The sequence below is a fragment of the Eurypyga helias genome, unplaced genomic scaffold (genome assembly GCF_000690775.1).
Source record: "Eurypyga helias isolate BGI_N326 unplaced genomic scaffold, ASM69077v1 scaffold18170, whole genome shotgun sequence".
Classification (NCBI taxonomy): domain Eukaryota; kingdom Metazoa; phylum Chordata; class Aves; order Eurypygiformes; family Eurypygidae; genus Eurypyga; species Eurypyga helias.
The window spans coordinates 14,584-33,980 of NW_010225316.1; the positions used below are offsets into that span (position 1 = coordinate 14,584).

The 19,397-nt window shown below is 36.8% G+C and overlaps 1 protein-coding gene across 4 annotated transcripts in view; it reads left to right on the forward strand.

The window, feature by feature from the left end:
- The first annotated feature begins 887 nt into the window (after positions 1 to 887).
- MON2 (MON2 homolog (S. cerevisiae)) overlaps positions 888 to 19,397 on the forward strand; it is a 63,660-nt gene continuing 45,150 nt past the window's right edge. For all 4 annotated transcript variants that reach the window (XM_010149154.1, XM_010149162.1, XM_010149169.1 and 1 more), the window contains exons 1-11: positions 888 to 945; positions 5,238 to 5,365; positions 6,233 to 6,364; positions 9,139 to 9,268; positions 9,797 to 9,894; positions 10,548 to 10,673; positions 11,407 to 11,601; positions 13,261 to 13,385; positions 13,778 to 13,917; positions 16,107 to 16,260; positions 17,992 to 18,224. In XM_010149154.1, coding sequence (XP_010147456.1) covers positions 5,279 to 5,365; positions 6,233 to 6,364; positions 9,139 to 9,268; positions 9,797 to 9,894; positions 10,548 to 10,673; positions 11,407 to 11,601; positions 13,261 to 13,385; positions 13,778 to 13,917; positions 16,107 to 16,260; positions 17,992 to 18,224 — 1,420 coding nt within the window. In that variant the 5' untranslated portion in view covers positions 888 to 945; positions 5,238 to 5,278. The remainder of the gene's footprint in view (positions 946 to 5,237; positions 5,366 to 6,232; positions 6,365 to 9,138; positions 9,269 to 9,796; positions 9,895 to 10,547; positions 10,674 to 11,406; positions 11,602 to 13,260; positions 13,386 to 13,777; positions 13,918 to 16,106; positions 16,261 to 17,991; positions 18,225 to 19,397) is intronic.

A 19,397-nucleotide genomic window follows, 5' to 3' on the forward strand; every position in this document is an offset into this window, starting at 1 on the left:
GCTGGACAGTGTTTATGGATAATTGAAGAGGGAATTGCAGCAGTATGCGATTTCCTTGGGGGGCTGCTCAGCTCTGCAGCACCCGGTTGTTGTCCAGCCAATCTCTGCACATGCATCCCCCAACCTGCACGTCTGCAGCCCCGGGTCCAAAAAAAGAAGGGGTGTGTGAGGGGGACAGGAGGATGCTCTTTGTCTGTCAGGTGAGGCTTAGAGATAAAGGGGAGGAACTCTTGGTGTGGACTGTATGGCATTTCAGGAAGAACGGAATGTATTGTTAGGTAGGCTTCTTCATGGTACTGCCCTGGGATAATTTGTGTAGGGCATTTAGGATACAAAATCCATGGAAAAATGGGTTTCATTCAGATACTTGTGGTGCAAGTGTTAGCTTTCAAATGGAAAATACTGCTACCCGAATGGAGGAACAGTACCAGTTTATTAACTGGATTTCATTGTTAAGTGTTAAATATTAAGCATTGATCTAATTACTGGTGTTTTCAGTATCTTCAGCATTTCAGTCCAATGAATGTGACAGATCGTGCATCATGGCAATTGTTTCACAGTTTGAAACAGTACAGAGGCAATGTAACAGTTTTTTTGGTTTACTAGTGTTTTTTCTTTGCATTCATAGGACTGGGAAGTAATGCAGTGAGAATCGTGATTCCTAAGAATTGTGAGCCACAGAATATACCCCTTCCTATGGAATTCTGGAAGGGAATTCCACAAGCTACAAAAGTTTCACTTCTGTATTAGCTCTGCTTACTGAAAACACTAGAAAAACATTTTTGCTCTGGGACTATAAATTTAATCTTCAGTATTCTTATTTCTTTCCAGATATTGATGTATGAAACAGCATCTAAAGTACTTATTTTCTTGTCTTCCAGGCTGCTGAATCAGGAATAATAAAAGTGAAAACAATAGCTGCACGGAACACTGATATTTTGGCAGGTAATTATTTGCAATGCAATGGGAAGAATAAACTTGTGTTACAGACCAAGATGTTAAAAAAGATGTCTTGGGTATGTGTGATAATCCTACATGTCTTCTAGTGTGTGTTTTTTTAGTGGTGCTTTGCTTTTGGGTACCTAGCAAAAAATCCAGTAGCATGAGAATTTTTTAATACTACTGTTTCATGTTAGTGCTAGGTTGATGCTGAGGAAGGTCCTCATTTTCAGTTGTGACTCTACAAAAGTAATCATGCACTTAGGAAAAATTGCATGAAATATGTAGACTCCAAATTCTCAGTCTTTTATTCACTGTCTACATTCACCACAGCTGTTGCAGAGTGCTCTGTGTAGACTTCTGCTGTATGATCCCCATCTGCATGTCTAGTATGAGTCTAGCCTTTGGAGACTTGTACCTGGCAGGCAAAAATCCATCTTAATCTGAGACAAGGTCATTCAGTTTAAGATGTAACATTGCCTAGAGGGACAGGAGATATCTTGTGAGTTGCAGCTTTTTAAGTGCTTAAAAACAGTATTTCTGACTGTCTTCAGCTTTATTAAATAGCATATAAATCAGTGAATTTTTGTCAGGTGGTGGTAAAGCCTTTGGCCAAATTTGTATATCCCTGTATTAATACTTGAGTGTCTACCACAGCTGTAGTCAAAATCCTTAGATTATTGGAAAGGTCCAGTTGAAATAGGTGTAAGACTATTTCTTTTTTTGAGGTATGTAAATCAGATATTGTTAAGGAGGCACTTTCTATACTTAGTTGAAGTAGCAATCCCACTCCTCAGTATTTCACTTTAATGCCTCTCTTTTTATTTATTTTCTTTGTTTTTACTGCTGTCATGAATGCTGACATAAGTGGGAAAACTATGCCAGGTAATGTCAGCTCTATCAAAATAGACAAATGAACCAGAGAAATCTCTAGTTAGCATTTTGGGAAGCTGTCAACATTCTTTGGCATATTACTGTGTAAAGAACTTTATATTTTAGAAAGCTAGTTTGTAATTCTGCGGAATTCCTTGTTTTTTTTATCTTCATTTCAAAGTGAAGAGATGTGAAAGATCATTGATTTTCAGCATGGATAGGCAGTCTTCAATCTTCCTGAGGAAACACTTCTGGTAGTTGGTCCAATTTTGTAAGAAGGTTCCTTTGGAAGGTTTAAACTAGAATGTAGTTAGTATTTATATCATTCATCAGAAACACTGGGCAGATCTGCTGTTAAGAGGTTTGTAAAACCAACAGATCCTAGAAGTTATTTTGATTAGTTAATCTTTGCTAATAGGAAAATAGGTTTTTTCCCTCAGATAGAAACTGCAGAACAGAGGGGAACATATACTTTGCCCACACATTTTCCTAACATTCCACAGTTTAAACATAATGCAATTAGTCTCAAATCTTTAAGGACTCTTGTATGTTTTGAGGTAAAAGTTGTGGCCTAATCTTGTAGATAAGTTCATGTCAAGATCTCTGTTGTCTACTATATGCTATGAGGAATATAGTATGCATGCTTTAGTAATGATAAAGCTGAAAAAGGCTACTGTAATTGTGAAATCTAGTGAAGTAGTTACTTTCTGACTGCTAGATTATTTAAGAATATCTATTAGACATTCTAGTAATCCAAATAAATATTTTGATCAGAATATGATTTTTCTTTATATTTTGCTGTAAACTGTCACTAAAATAAATGAGAACAACTGTATCACATTGTTTTGAATAAGGTGACTCAATGCTCTCTTGAAGCCTTACACTGTAAGATTATAATTTTTAGGGAACTAGGTGCAATCTTAAAATCTTTATTAAATTCTTAATCTTTTTTATGTTGTGGTGAGATGTTTTTAGTTTGCCAGAACTCTGAGGTCATTGATCTAACTTCTTTCTTTCTGTTGGTTAAGTTGAGCAGTTTGAAGGTCATCACTCTTGGCATTTCTGTATATGCTTTATAATTTATTTATGAAGATTTGACTAAGTCCAAGAGTAAGTCCAATTCAGCTTGTGCTTTATATCACGTGAGATAAATGTGAGAAATTATTTCTATGTGGCTCTGAGTTGTGCAATTCATACTTAGTTTTAGAAGTTATTTAAAAAATTATAATTCTAATCTTGTTGATGGAATGAAGGAGTGAGTTTTACTTTCCCAGAACTTCTTTTTTGATGTGGTTCATTACCTATAATACTTTTTTAATAGATTCTTAAATACTTTTGGTAGCAAAATGGAAGCAGATCTGGATGTAAGAAAATCTTTGTGTATTTTAAGACTGAAGCTAATATAATGATCAGTACCGAAACAGATCTACAGCACATTGATTTTTCAGCTTCATAAAGTAAAAATCCTTGTATGGATCCTGTTGTGAGATTATTGGTTTTGATGGATTATAAGAAAAATACTGTAAAAGTTTTTAAATTTTTCTTTGTCTTACTATCTCTTGTGCCAGTTTTGCCATTCAGGACTTTATCATGAGTCTTATATTAAAAATAAAGGTTTTGTGGTATCTTTAAAAATTTTGCTTTCTTTGTTTTGCTTGATGGTTAGAATTAAGTGGCAATTCAAAAATTTATATGAGTGAAGAAGCATTTGTGCATGTTAGAGTGAGCTCTTAAGGCACTATTGGCCATGTGTTGTAGGTGTTCATGGACTTAAAAAGGCAACCTAGATGTTCACGTGTAGACACTGACAATTAGATGCCTAAATTACATGTCTTAATTGGGAACAAACTTGCAGTTTTGATGATATAGCCAATGCTTTTTCAATTTGAAAATCATGTATTGTTGATTTGGTTTATAGTGCGTGTTTTAAAAGCAGGTTTATTTGCTTCGTAGTTAAAAAACCCTGTTGAAATCAAAGCAGACTGTTAAACAGGCAATGAACCTGTTTTCATTCACATCATTTATGCTGACATTTTAATTGTTTTTGATTAGGCATTTGGTGCAAGGTTAGCCTCTGTCAACTGGACACAGAGCCTGTACTGGCTCTGAAGAGGCTGATGAAACTCTGGTCTGTGTATGTGTTCATATCACCCTATGAGAATTATTACCTCATAGAAAGTTGGCATCTATAATTTATACTAGCCTATTTTTTTCATAGAAATGTATTAGTCATGTTACTGTTTTGTTAGAAAAATATCACTAAAACATTTTTTGTAGCTTTCACCTTGATGTTTCAGTTTTTTTCCAAATTAGTTGTAGTGATACATAATAATAAACCCTATTCTGAGCCAGACTTATTGCTCAATAGGAAAAATAAAAGTAGATCATGTTTGCATTTTTATGTGAGAATATATGGTTTGTTTCTTTGTGACAAAATCTGTGTTCTAAAAATGTGTGTGAAACTTTTTCGTGAATATTTCTCCTGTTACACATAGACTAAAACACAGTGTATGACATTCAGTGTAAGAACACACACTGAACTTTCAACTGTGAAGGAAGTTCTGGTGTCAGAAATGGTGATAAGCAGCTAAAATCTTAAAAGTTTGCATGAACCAACAACCATGCCTGCAAGTGGGAAAGCACTCGTTGGTCAGTGTCGTGCTTTCCCTTCATACTTCAGAAATATTTCCTTCTTTTTTATGAAGTTTATCTCAGATTTCTAGAATTACTTCTATGGGAAAAATATTTGAAAATGTTGATGTGGAATGTTGTTTTCATTGAGAATGGTTTTTTCCTAAAAAAAAAAAAAAGGGAAAAAATAGCAGCACATGAAACTTGTGTTTTCTCCTGACAAAGCTTCATTTTAAGAAGCTGCCCTTTCTCGCTAAAATGCTGGTTGAAAGATTCACAGCCAGGTGTACCTGCCCAGGATAGAGAGTCCGGTCTCTTGCTTCTCTGTTTTTTCAGTGGCGTTTTGCTGTTCCCTTCGTGCCACGTGCTTTGGTATGTCTCTGTGCCACACTTTGTGTTGCTTTGGAGTTTGGTGCTGAGGTGAAGCAGAGCAGGAGGAGAAGGCTGCCAGCCTGAGGCTGGTCACCACTGCAAAGCCAGAGACAGCTCTGGGTTGTGCAGAATCTTACAGCTTCTTAGTAACCAAGTGGACTCTCAGTGGACATTGGGCATGTGGAAAGTCACTTGAGTAACTAAGGAAGTAGGTGCTTGTGATTTGAGCTTCCGCCAGGATAATTGTGGAAGTCAACTGTGGCAGCCCGGTGTCTGTCTTTGCTTGGCTTTTCCCTCTGCTGCAAGAGTAAATCTCAAATTTCCAAGACTGGAGATTTTTGTTAATAGGTATAATTAACAAATTTTGCATTGTATTCTTCCAAGTATTATACATTGACTGCTTCCATATCTCTCTTTGAAAGCCTTGAAAGAGAACAGCTCAGAGGTAGTTCAGCCTTTTCTAATGGGTTGTGGAACAAAGGAACCAAAGATCACTCAGCTGTGTCTAGCAGCCATACAGAGGCTCATGTCCCATGAAGTTGTTTCAGAGGTAAGATCAGTCTTTATATAAATACATAAATATTTCAGTGTGATTAATATATACCTCAAGCTGAAGGTGAATGCTTTTTGTTAAGAGTGTGTTTATATTATAATGAACATAGTATGCAAAATATTTTACTCATAGCTTTTTTAAAAAAATCGTCATTTAAAAGACAACCTTTGTGACTATTTAAAAAAAAAAAAGAAAACGAAAAAAAGAGGTGAGGAAACAGCAGTAAATTCTAGAAGGAAATTAATGAAAATTCACACCAGCTTACTTAGTTTGTATTCTTACACTGCAGGAAGAGAGTATGTAACGAACCTTGATAAATAGAATTCTTAAAGTTGCATCCACAAAATTTACTCTTGTGTAGTAACATTGTGTATTATGTTTTTCTTATGTTTTACTTTAAGATAAAATGGTTGCACATTTCCCACAACTGTAATGTAAATGTCATGTTACGTTACGGTACTGCATCTATAGTGTGTTAAGAAGCTGGTGAAAGTAACACTGTTAAAATATACCTTTAATTGTGCTTGCATAATGTAAAATTAAACTGTTTTCTCTCTGAGATGAATGAATTTTGAGGGTAAAATGGTTTTGTACTGCCTCTTCTATATTTCCAAGTAGAAAATGAAGCATGCCTTTCAATTTGGACTAAACACTAAGAGATTTCTGCTGTCAGCTCTTAAAAATTATTTTGGGAAACTTGTGACAATGCAGTTGGCTTTATCTTCTCAGTGTAGTCCTGTGGTGTAGAAAAAAGCAAATTCAGTTACGATACGCGTTTACAAGAGTGCTTTTTCTTACATGCATACGCATAATATACCAGTATGTAAAGATCTTCGTTGTTGTCAAAAAATGATTTCTTTGTAGGCTGCAGCAGGAAACATTATTAATATGCTTTGGCAGCTGATGGAAAATAGTCTCGAAGAACTTAAATTGCTCCAGACAGTTCTTGTACTTTTAACAACCAATACAGTTGTGCATGATGAAGCACTGTCCAAGGTAAGAATTTACTAGTTGTAACTATGGTACTTAACAATATCCAAGAGGAAAAACAGGGATCAGTTTTACGTATGAAGCATTTGGAAATAATGGAAGAGGAGGGGCTTTCTTGGATTCTGTTGTGTCCCTATTGTATATCTAGACTGAAAATGAGTTTTCCTTTAGTTTCCTTTTCAATCTGTTTTTTAATTCCTTCAGAATAATACATTTCTGACTTATTGGGACCTCTAATAAAACCACTGGGCTAATGCATATCCTTCTCATCTGCTAAATTCATTTTATGTATGGTTTTAAACTGAAATCAGAGCACATAGTGCAATGTAAGCTCTCACTAAAAAAGTAATACTAGAAGAAGCTGCCTGCCACCCTGCTTTAAATCTCTTTTGGAAGCAGTCTAGTTATTGTTCTTTCAGTCGGAAGTAAAATAACTTTATTGCATAAATTTAAACATGTACCATTTTGGATATTAAATTTCAACTAAGACAAAAAATAAGGATTTCAATCCATTTTAGTCTTAAATTACAAGATAATTCTTTTTGAAGGAGTATTGTTTATCCACCTGTGAATTATGAAGTTCTGTTTGAAGTAGCTTCCTCTTGCTTAGATTATATTTTTTATTTCTTTTCTCGTTAACTTACAAAAGATTATTTAAAAAAAAAAAATTAAATTGCTGTCTTTGTTATCCTCTGCGTTCAGTGTGTTGGTTTAATACCAGTGAGGTGGGTTTGGGTTTTTTTTGAGAGAGAGAGAAGAGGATTGAAGAAATTCTGTTCTGATGGAAGGTTTTCAGTCTTACTTTGCTTCAGGTTTTAATGAAATAACTTCCTAGCTGGTTGAATGTATGAATATTAAAATCATTATTAAAATCATTATTAAAATCCACTTAAATAAGGGAAGGAAAAATATGAAAGGAAAACAAAGCTAAGTTACAAAGGTCTGCTGAAGGCAGAAAGATAATGGAAAATGTATAAACCATATAACTGACAGAACAGAAACTTTCTAAGGATTGAATGGTTTGTGAGTAGGTTCTTTTTTTGCTTTAGTAGTCAAATTATGTCGAAGTACCATCTTGTTTCTTTTGTTCCACATAATGCTCTTTTTCCAAATGAGGTGATGTGTTTTTGGACAAAAGCATGATTTTTAAAGAAAATGGAAATACTTTAGAAAGTGGGATTGTCAGTAATTAACTGGGTGGCAGGTGTTCTTTAAGAACCTGCAGTGGTGTCACTTTATCAAGTGTGAATCTAGGCTCTAGAAGAAGACAGTTGCTGTTTAAGGCCATCATATATTTCTTTTCTGCATATCATATATCTGCTTGTCATCACTCTTCTCATTTATTATTCTTCCTGTGCCTCTGTATGCCCCCTCTCTCTCTTCCCCCCCCTTATTCTTAGTTTCTTGGTATCTACATCCTATTTCATCCTATTACGTTTTTTGTGTGTGTCTTCCAAACACGTTTTTCAATGTTCTTTATTTGTTCATCTCTCTAATGTCTAGAAATGTTCTCCTTTTGGACTCCATGTGGGTGCATCAGTGTCAAATAAATAGAGAAGGTCTTTACCAGCATGTCTTTCTCTAGTCTTGTGTCCTGATCTGGAAGCATGCTCTCATAATACAGTTACTGGAGAATCTAATTGCTGTATTTCTAACAGTTTCCTTAGTGCATGTTAAAATTTAGTACATTTGGAAATGTATGGTCGCATTTTGGCAGGCTGTCATGGGGGTAAGAAAAAAGCATTCCTGACAAACCAGTATCCTGTAAAATTTCCTGGTGGTGTTCAAGGCCTGAAATCACTAGAATTTCTCAGTTAACCAAATGCATGCATTATTTGGCATGGGTAAAATGGTGCATTTATTTGTTTGGGTTTTGTTCCCCAAGTTTCTTTCAAGAAATACCTCAAAGTCAAGGGTTTTTTCCACGTTAGATTAACCTGCTGTTAGATTAACCTAGAGAATCATACAGTGTCTTCTGAAAGTTCAGAATGGTATGATTCTGTTGTAAAATTTCAGACTAATACGAGGATACCATCTGAGCAGAGTCCACAGCTCATTTACAAAAAAAAAAAAAAAAAAACCACAACCAGCAAAAGAAACTTCTGAATCTTGTATGGCTTAGAGCATGTAGCGCTATGGCTGGGTGCGGTTGAGGTTCATATGCAAGCGTAAGAACGGACAGTAAGGACAAAGGAACAAGAAATACAAGTTTCACTACTCACACAGATGTTAGTTTTCAAAAGTCAGTATAAAATAAGTAAGTATTAATTTACATGTTAGAGGAGTACGAAATCCAATGGGAAACAGTATTCAGGTCACTGCCAGCACAATGATACATTAAAACATGCATTGTAGAGAGGAATAATAGCAGTCTAGGTAATGTGGTTGTGAAAGTATTGTGATGACAGGAAGGGCATTTTAGCCATTCTGATTGACCTTTCTGTGATTAACCATATAATCCTAGTGTCCTTTTGACGTTAATATTCATATAAGTTGTTTTGTATGGTTGATTACTGTGTATTCTCTCTATGATGCTTGCAGTTTTATTGGCAGATCATAATGTGTCCAGTTAATACCACTTCTAGATTACCTTTGGGGAGGATTACTAAAGAGGTTTTTGGCTAAAGTAATCCGTGGAATTTATACTGGTTTCATAATTAAAACTATTTTTTTTCAGGCAACCTTTTGACACACTGTAGTGTAAAGTAGTTCTGAGCCAGTTGTCTTGAATCTTAGCTGAAAGATGAAAATATATTGTTGTCATTTTTTTCCCCCCCCAGGCAATTGTACTTTGTTTTCGATTGCACTTCACAAAAGATAACATCACAAATAACACCGCAGCAGCTACAGTGCGGCAGGTAGTTACTGTTGTGTTTGAGAGAGTGGTTGCTGAAGATGAACGATACAAAGGTGGGCGTACTTCTTACTCTGCTTGCTTGTATTAACCTGTTATATGGACACACGGCAAATGTTTATCTGTTTCAGATAAAGGAGTAGTAAAAAGCCTATGAACTATTAAAAAAAAATCACAAACAGTATTAATTTTTAGTGGCTTTTCTACATCTACTTGTATTGAAAGGAGATGAAATCCTTAGTCATTGTGTCAGTCCAAGTCAGTACAACAGTATATAAAACCTAGGGTTTTTTCAAGCTGTGAGAACTGGTCTTCAGGTTAGTGTTGTGAAGGAATTTGAGGTGGGGGTGGCATTTATGGTGAAGGTAACCTAAATACAGGGCAGTAGTAGTTTCGGAAAGAATGTTTATTGGAAGGAAGTGCTTGGTATTCACAATCATTGGTATTCAATCTGATGTTTATTTCTGTAGACAGCAGAATAATTAATAGGCCATTCTGCTAGAATTTTTTCATAAGAATACTTAATGTGTACTTGATTACCAACAGTTCCTTTGTTCATGAAACTGGTGTTTGTTTTTACACAGATACTATTGACCAGCCAGTTGCAGTTCAAGGAAATAGTAACAGAAGATCTGTCAGTACACTGAAGCCATGTGCTAAAGATGCATATATGCTTTTTCAGGTAGTTGGGGAGCATATATTTATACATCTGCAGTTATAATTGTGTGCTTCTACATCTCTAAGAAATTTCAGAAATTTGCTGTTGGCTTGTTGACAAGGTCCTTAACCAGAGCCTCAGGCTTTCTGACATGCATTTATTGTAATTGGCAGTGATATGCTGTATCCCATGGGGATGATTGGAAAATGAAGACAAAGTGGCCGAGGAAAATGTTTTACTATGAGTCTTAAGTAATAGCGAAGTATGCATGTCTGCATTAAATTCAAGGTTCTCTTGTCCACGAGCCACACACTGTTCAGTCTTGTTTCCTGTGGTTGGTATTGTATATTAATGTTGAGTGTATAGAGAAAAGTAGTAGTTGTATTTATCACACCAAGAATCTTGTTATTTGGCAAATCCACTTATCTTGAGATGTTTTTGAGGGCAGGAATGAGCACAATTGCTGCAAGGATACCAGCAAAGTTTAAAATTTCTGTCCAAAAGCTTTTTGCTTAATAATTTATGTAGAAGAGGAATTTAAGGAAAAGTTATGTTGAAATTTGAAAATTACTCGTTACAAAGGAGGGAGAGAGTGTAGATTTTATTGTAGACTTAGTAAACTTATGCCTGTGCAGGACTGTGCAGAAAATGTAAATATTATTTTATTTCTTTCTAAGGATCTTTGTCAGTTAGTTAATGCTGATGCTCCCTACTGGCTCGTGGGTATGACAGAAATGACCCGGACATTTGGCCTTGAACTTCTTGAGTCAGTCCTCAATGACTTTCCACAAGTGTTTTTACAAGTGAGTAGTTCTTGGAGGGAAAATAGGAAGACTTCTGTTCACGTGTGTAGTTACACTTCGTTAACTGCCTTTTAATTTTGCGTGAGTACTGGCTTTTCAAACTTGTAGCTTTTACATGTTGTGTTTTTATGACAGAAAAGTACTGTGTGCTTTTTGCCTATTTTTTTCTATTTCCATGCCCTCTATTTGTGTTTGTACATTTAGTAGAGCATGTTGTGCTCTGTTTCACTTTGTGTTTTGCAATTTATATCTCCTCAAGAGATGTATTTTCATATCTTGCATGATTTATGACAGCTCTGTAACTTGGTTTGTGGCATTGTTATTTCTACAAAAATGTTAACTTAACCTCACTTGCAAAGCACCAGGAATCATGTCTATGAGTTGGGTGGATCTCCTGCATATAAATGCCCCATGATTTTACAGTAAGACATTTTAGCAGACAGTAGCTAAATTAAAAAGTTAAATACATAATAAATGATGTATTAGCCACCTATTTCAGTTTGCAGAATACAAGAAGAGGGGTGCATGGTATGAACCTGACCATGTCATTTTACTGTGCTTTTTGGTAGCCTTACAATGGTGTCTGTCATTTCCTGAGTGTGTTACTTATATGAAGATTGACATGACCTCAGAATTCTTATAATGACTGTAAATGTAAGAAAGAACCATAATCAGAGCTACTGATAATAATTAAAGAATATCTGCTTATAATTTGTTCTGTTTTCTTTTTCAGCATCAGGAATTCAGTTTTCTTCTTAAAGAAAGGGTATGCCCTCTTGTTATAAAGCTTTTCTCTCCAAATATCAAATTCAGGCAAGGTTCCAGCACATCATCTTCTCCAGCACCAGTGGAAAAACCATACTTCCCCATCTGTATGCGTTTGCTGAGAGTAGTTTCTGTTTTGATTAAGCAGTTTTACAGTTTGCTGGTAAGAATATGTACAAATTTTCTTTACACAATTCTGTTTTTCTGTGTGTATGCCAGTACTGTGATCATTAATAGCATCGTGTTGACACTGTTTCGCACAACATCCTTATCTCTAAACTGGAGAGACATGGATTTGACAGATGGACTCAGTGGGTAAGGATGGTTGCACTCAAAGAGTTGTGGTCAACAGCTCGATGTCCAAGTAGAGACCAGTGATGAGTGGTGTTCCTCAGGTGTTGGTATTGTGACTGCTGCTGTTCAACATCTTTGTTGGCAACACTGACAGTGGGATTGAGTGCACTTTCTGCAAGTTTTCCAGTGACACCAAGTTGTGTGGTGCAGGCGACACACTCTATGCCCTCCATAGGGACCTTGGCAGGCTGGAGAGGTCCATGTGAACCTCAGGAAGTTCAACAAGGCCAAGTGAAAGGCCCTGCATGTAGGTCAGGACAGTCCCAAGCACAGGTACAGGCTGTGCAGAGAATGGATTGAGAGCAGCCCTGAGGAAAAGGACTTGGGGGTGTTGGTTGATGGGAAGCTCAACATGACCTGGCAACATGCACTTGAAGCCCAGAAAGCCAACCGTATCCTGGGCTGCACTACAATAAGTATGACCAGCAGATCGAAGGAGGAGAACGTCCCCCTCTACTCTGCTCTTGTGAGACCCCACCTGGAGTACTCTGTCCAGCTCTGGGGTCCCTAACATAGGAAGGATATCAACCAGTTGGAGCAAGTCCAGAGGAGGCCATGAAGTTGGTCAGAGGGCTGGAGCACTTCTATGAAGAGAGGCTGAGAGAGTTGAGTTTGTTCAGCCTGGAGAAGAGAAGGCTCCAAGGAGACCCTACAGCACCTTCCAGTACCTGAAGGGGCCTACAGGAAAGCTGGGGATGGGGTGGGAATTTTTACCAGGGCCTGTAGTGATAGGACAAGGGGTCATGGCTTTAAACTAACAGGCTAGATTTAGATCACATAGCAGGAAGAAGTTCTTCCCGGAGAGGGTGGTAAGGCACTGGAACAGGTTGCCAGTAGAAGCTGTGCATGCCCCATCCCTGGAAGTGTTCAAGGCCAGGCTGGATGAGGCTTTGAGCAACCTGGTCTAGTGGAGGGTGTCCCTGCCCATGGCAGGGGGGTTGGAACTAGATGATCTTTAAGGTCCCTTCCAACCCAAACCATTCTGTGATTCTATGCTTAATTTCTTCTTAGGAACTGTTGATGTATATGGAGGGAAGTCTAAATATTCTTTTCCTCTTCTGTGTATATGTGTTTTTATGTATTGTACATGTAAGATTTTATTAAACATGAGCTTGTATAAATTCTCAAATTGATTAGCTGTTGAATTTTCTGTATTTGAGTGCCTTTCAGTTAAGGTTTAGGAATCTTTTGATCTTCTTATGTTGTTTGCCTTTACTATAATGTCTGTGAGGAATTTAACTACTTCAGTACAGTTGCATATGTGATGTTAGCTGGGCAAAAATATTATGATTATTAGGTATGTTATTTATATAATTTTGAGTAAATGCTTTGTTGAAGGTTTTTTTTTTTTAGATCCTGTGCAAAACTTGCTATGATAAGACTCCTAAGATGAAAGAAGTTTTTTTGAGAAAATATTTTGTAGGGGGCTTTTTCTTTTAGTTTAATGGCTATGAATTATATCTTTTAGGTAACAGAATGTGAAATCTTTCTGTCATTGCTGGTTAAGTTTCTGGATGCAGACAAACCACAGTGGCTAAGAGCTGTTGCAGTAGAGTCTATTCACAGGCTTTGTGTGCAGCCTCAGCTATTAAGGTATTAAATATATTGAATTTCATTGTTAGTAAACTTCAAGAAATAATTCTGGTTTTATTTGGTGAAAAAATCTTCCTAAAACATTATGAATAAGTAGAAACTTAAATGCAATAAACTTTTCAAGATAATTTTTTATAAAGCATTAGGCAATGCTTATTATCCAGGAAGGAATGAATTACATTTGTTTGAGTATTCCAAATCCTGTCTGTCTTACTGGTTTCAAAGGATTATTTACCTAAAACTAAAGTTTATTTTTCACCTGAATATTTGCAGCTGAAATGTGATTTTAGTCCATAGTGGGGGGTGGGGTTAGGGGAGGAGGTTGCTGTTAAATTAGGGACTTAAGGTATGTTTTATCAAATACTTACTACGTTTTATAAAAAATTTTCCAGGTCCTTTTGCCAATCCTATGATATGAAGCAACATTCCACTAAAGTTTTCCGTGATATTGTGAATGCACTGGGGTCTTTCATCCAGTCGCTGTTTCTTGTACCGAGCACAGGGAACACATCAGCGGCACCAAACCAAACTGGTAAAGCCTTACTATCTCTTTAATTTTCCAGTGTTTTCCTGTAATAATACCTTCTGATTTGATTAAGTCTGTATACATTTGACTTAGTACAGTTCTGTACTTCTGTGTTCATTTAGGTGGAAAGCTAGCTTGTGGCCAACTACGGTTTTCAGGTCTGGTACAACAGGTGATTTTATCTACCTGTATTATGCGGAAGACGTAGCCCACAGTCAGCAGAGCCGTGCTGCTGCATTTGCATCCCCTTCTACAGCGACCAAGCTCCTTGGTTTGCAACTTGAGGGAAATTCAGAGTAAATTATCTCTAATTTCTGAGTGTAACAAACGTGTCTGATTTCTGTCAGCTTGTGTGGGGATGTCACATATGGTAGTGTGCAATTATGCTGCTTGCAGTTGGGACAGAAAAATAATTTCTAAGGGTGTCTTTTGACCAGCCTTCTTAAAAGAGATAACACACAGTCAGAGTATAATAATTATCTAGCAAGTTTACTATTAAATTAATAAACATGTTTAAGTCTGGTTGTAGACTGACACCTTCCAGGGTTCATTCATGAAGTCTGAATTCCAAGTTAGTGTTAGCACTGATAACATGAAGAAGTTTGTGTTAATAGTTGTTCAGTAGCTGTCAGTCTGAAGCTGATACAGCACTTCTGTTAGCATCGCTTCCGGGTTAGTTTAATCCACTTAAGGTTAATCAGAAAAGCACTTTTCATGATGTAACGCGCACATATGAGAAGCCATTCTAAAATACTCATGCTCCTGAAAACTTAAATTTTGCTTTCATGTGAAACAGCACTGCAGTAGAGTCATACCTTTAGTGCTGTCACTATTTTTCTAGTTCATTGTTCCAGTTTGTTTTCTCCTTCTTTCTGGCTGGGTGTTCCTCATGTCTCTTTCCCATGCATTTCTCTTTCTGCCTCTTTTCCTCTTGTAGCCATGTCTAACACACAATAGAACAGCTCAGTGCAACTTAATTTTCAAACTTAATCTTCTGATTATAATGATGGTCCTGTAGTAGCAGGCTGTCCTACGCACGTGTAGGCCTTTTGAGCCTCAGTTTTGCAACACTGTAGCTGTTTCACAGAAGTTGAAAGCCGCATCTACCTATGTTTTGTGTCACTTTTATTATACTGGTGTAATGTAAGCCTTTTTACACCTTAAGGCGTTGGGTTGATGTAAAAATAGTTGTATATGTCTGTCTGCATGACACCAGTGTAAATGTGTTTGTGGCAGCATTTGGTTAACCATTTAGCTGTATGATGTTGTTTCCATCTGTTAAGCTTTACTGTGTTGAAGTGTATACATACACTTTTATGTGTATTCATGTTGCCTAAATTAATAGTTTAGTTTTTCTGAATATTAAAAGTGAGCACACCAAAATGGCAGTTGTTACACTCATGTATTAGGTGCAGTGAGTTGCCTTCTTGGGGACCCTGCCCTTCTTTCCCCGCTGTCCGTACAGAGAGTCTGAACTTGTAGTACCTACTCCTAGTAAGTATAGACCTCCATCTATAAGTAGGAAGTTTATATATACAGCCTTCCTTGTCCTTTCATCTGCTTTTTTTGGATTCTTAAATTGGAACCAAGAATCTGTTCCCTCCTCTCTGTTGTTTGGCACGTTGTCAACTCTTCCCTGGTGGTTTGTTTTCTTCCACCTTGGAATGGAACAGATTAAAACATTGCAGTTCTCTTTGAATTTCTGTTTGTGGTTTTTGCATTTCTGAAATCTTTGACGTTTGTGATGATCTTTGCTCTTGGAATGGTTAACGTCTCTTGCCTCCTGCTGAGTTCTACACGTAAGTATTCAAATAATCCTTAACTTTTAAATATCTGTCTGACTCTTCACTAAAATATATATTCTTTTATTGAGACCATCTAAGTTTAATTAATTCATAGAATGTTATGAATGCTGCCTATACCTTTCACAGAAGCGTTTTATTCTGACTGAAAATAATGCAGTTGGCATCAGTCATCTGTGCCTTTTAAACTAATTCCTATGCACACAAAATCATGTTTTAGACAGCAGAGGGAGCTCAAAAATAGTTTTTTATGTTGTTGGTGGTTTTTCTTATCAAGCAGGGCATCTTGGGTCAATCCATGTATCTCAACGTAAAAATTAAATGTAGAAAAAGGATGTTTGCTGATCACTAAAATTAGATTGGCTAATTCTATCACTTTATTTTTCTGAACAGGAAGCAATGCATCGGGGAATACTGCGTCAGCACAAACTAACCCAGGAGTGCTTGGAATGGGAGGAGGTGCAACTGTATTACCTGCCTTTGAGTATAGAGGTACTTGGATACCTATCCTGAATGTAACAGTACAAGGCAGTGCTAAAGCTACCTAGTAAGTACCTCTATCTTTTAATTAGTGAATATTGAGGTTTTTTATTTCACTGGCATTGAAGTATTTTATTTTTGTCAGTGCCACGAGGTATTCTGATTTTTCACTGTTTTATCCAAATACTTGGATTCTGATCCAAATATCCCCTATGGCTTTAGCATCTGTGGGATTTTTTTTTTTTTCTATCATACTGTTGCTGTATTCACCTTTCACTTTTAGTGTATATAACAGTTTTAGAATATCTTTTGCTGGGCTGTGTGATGGCAGAAATTAGGGGATTAAGCAAATGGGACATCAGTGGGAGTGAAAAATGAGTTGTGTACACCAGCTTTGCTGCATTTACAGTTTCTGTTGAACAGGAAGTATATTGTGGTAGATATTGGCTGGGTTGTCACTCCAAACAATCTATTTACCTGTGTATGAAGGTTTGACTGTCAGTGCTTCTTATAATAAACAATTATTTTGTCACAAATTTGTATAATGGAGATTGTGCTCTCAGTTTAGAGTTGTGAATACTATGTTACTTTTGAAATAATGAAAGTGTTTTTGTACAGCCTGTGAAATTTTGGCATACTAATACTCAGTGAAATCAGCAAATAGCCTGGATCTAAATACTTTTTAAATGTAGAAACTCCCTTGTCTGCCTTTGCGAATGTAGAAGGACAAATTAATCCTCAGATTTCTGTTGTTTAACATGTATGTGTTGACTGGACTTTTTGTTCCAGGAGGATCCGTGAATGTTATTTTAGGTTATCTGACTGTTCTCAGGAAATTTTTATTTGTAACATAAGTGGATGAAAGCTATTTAATACTTTGGCCAACTACTACAATCTGCTGCTTTTCTTCCTTTTTTTTTTTTGTTTTCTTTTCTTTCCCCTTTTTCCCTTTCCCCTTTTTCCCTTTCCCCTTCTGTAAAAAAGAGCGGTGACACTACAGTATAAAAGTGTCTTTGGTATATTGTAGCTGGAATGTCTTGCCTTTTTAAGAGAAGTTTGTAGGACAAATGATAAAATAGTGGTTGTTGGGGTAGCAGGTAGTTTTTGTAACAGACTGCCTTTCCTTGTGCAGACACTGCTGCTGTGGTAGCTACAATTCCTGTTGGATTTGTAACTCAGCAGTTCTTTATGTGCTTTTAAGGTAAAATACAAAGAGAAGTAGCAATGGGGCGGCAGTTTATATAACTAACTTCCATTGTTTACCTATGCCTGTAGGTGATTAATATTTGGTCATATATTGCCTAGCTATGACAGACTTTTACAGTCATATGGACTCAAAGACAATGATAATAGAATGTCTGGCTTGTTCTCAATTTGTTATAACTATGTTCACACTTGTGATTTTCTAACCGATTTCTTCTGTTCCTTTGTACTTGCGTTCTTCTGAATAGGTTCTGTTGCAGTGGCTTTAAGGAAAATGATAAAAAAAGTAGGATAATTCATTCAGTGATGCTTGTATATGTTAATGCATATGGTGTTAATTAAAAAATATCTATTTCCAGATCTAAATACTGTAGTTAGGGTTTGTACCCTTTAATTTACTATTTTATGTAGTGACTCATTTACTCTCTGATGTAATGACTTAATCAAGAAGTTTATTTTCTTGAATTGCTATCAGTTTTGAAGGTTGGTGTTTGGAGTCTGTTTGTACTTAATGTTCATTTGAAATCTTGGTTTTCATTACTGTTTTTAATCACAACAGTACTATTACACACTTGTCATACTTTCAATTTTTTAGTTTGGAAATGCTGGACAAAGTAGAGCCACCTACGATTCCTGAAGGCTATGCCATGTCAGTCGCATTTCACTGTTTACTGGATCTTGTTCGTGGAATCACTACCATGATTGAAGGAGAGTTGGGAGAGGCAGAAACAGTCAGTCAGACTGCAGCACAGACAACTTTGTTACCAGCACAGTCTTCAGAGCAGCAAGACTTGCAGTCTGTATCTGACCAATCAGAGAAAGAACTAGGTATATAATACAGCAATCTTACATAAAGCAGGATTTAAATAGTTCATGCATTATTACTTAAATTTATTGTTTTTAAATCGTATATGAAAACATTTAAGGAAGTGGGGTTTGTTTCTTGGGGTGTTTGTGTGGCGGTTTTTTTTCTTTTTTTTGGTAAGGGAACAGCAGTAGTCTCTACAAAGCCCAAAGTATTTGATGTACTGCTTCTGTCCTATAGCACCTTAGCCATAGACTCCTCGTGGTGTATTAATACTGTTCATATGTATGTATGTGGGATGTGAGTGAGAGAGAACAGGCATTCTGTTGTCTGAAACTACTATTCTGCCTCCCTGTGTCCTGAACTCTGCTTAACACCAAGATACAAGGTCACAAGACACAACCTGACTGAGAGAAATGTGGCAGCTACGACCACATTGAAAGAAAAATGTATTTCTAGTAACAGAACAAAAAGATGAATGTTTTAATGGAGAGATTTTAATAAAAATGGAAGTAGACAAGGAAGAACTTTAAAAGCAGAAAGACTAGGAACCAAGGCTTGTAAATTTGGAACGTATGAGGAGGCTGTGTGTGTATGTGCAGAAAGACTTGGCTGTCGAGTGATTTGGCCTGTGCACCAGGAAACTGGGACTTGTACCGGGGCATCCACTCTGCGGGGGGAAGGGGAAGGGGCTTGTGCCGAGCACGGCGCGTGGCCTCGGGCGGCGGAGCTCTCCGTGGTGCTGCAGGCAGCACCGGCTGAGCCCCGCGTCTTGGCATGGCCTGAGCGTGCGAGGGAGCCGTGGAAATGGCACGGGAGCATTATAGGTCTATTAGACCTGCCTTTTAATTTAATAGGAAAAAAAAAAGGGCAAAAATGCGGAGAATTTTAAATACAAGGAGAATTTTTCCCTCAGTGCTAAATTTTAGTGAGTTTCTTGTCCTGCATTTATGCATTTCAGAGTGTTTATCTTTACAACAGAGATTAAAAATAGTTATATATACCTCTAAGATTTTTTTTGGGGGGGGAGTATAATTTACAATAAGCATTGTTTTGGTGACTTTTTAACTTTAGCAATGTAACTTTAAATGTGACTTTTTAAATGCTACTGGTGTATATTTGTGTAAACATACATGTAAAAACACAATTTAAAAGGTGCAGTAGCAAGCATTTTGTGATGAAAGTTATTAAGTAAA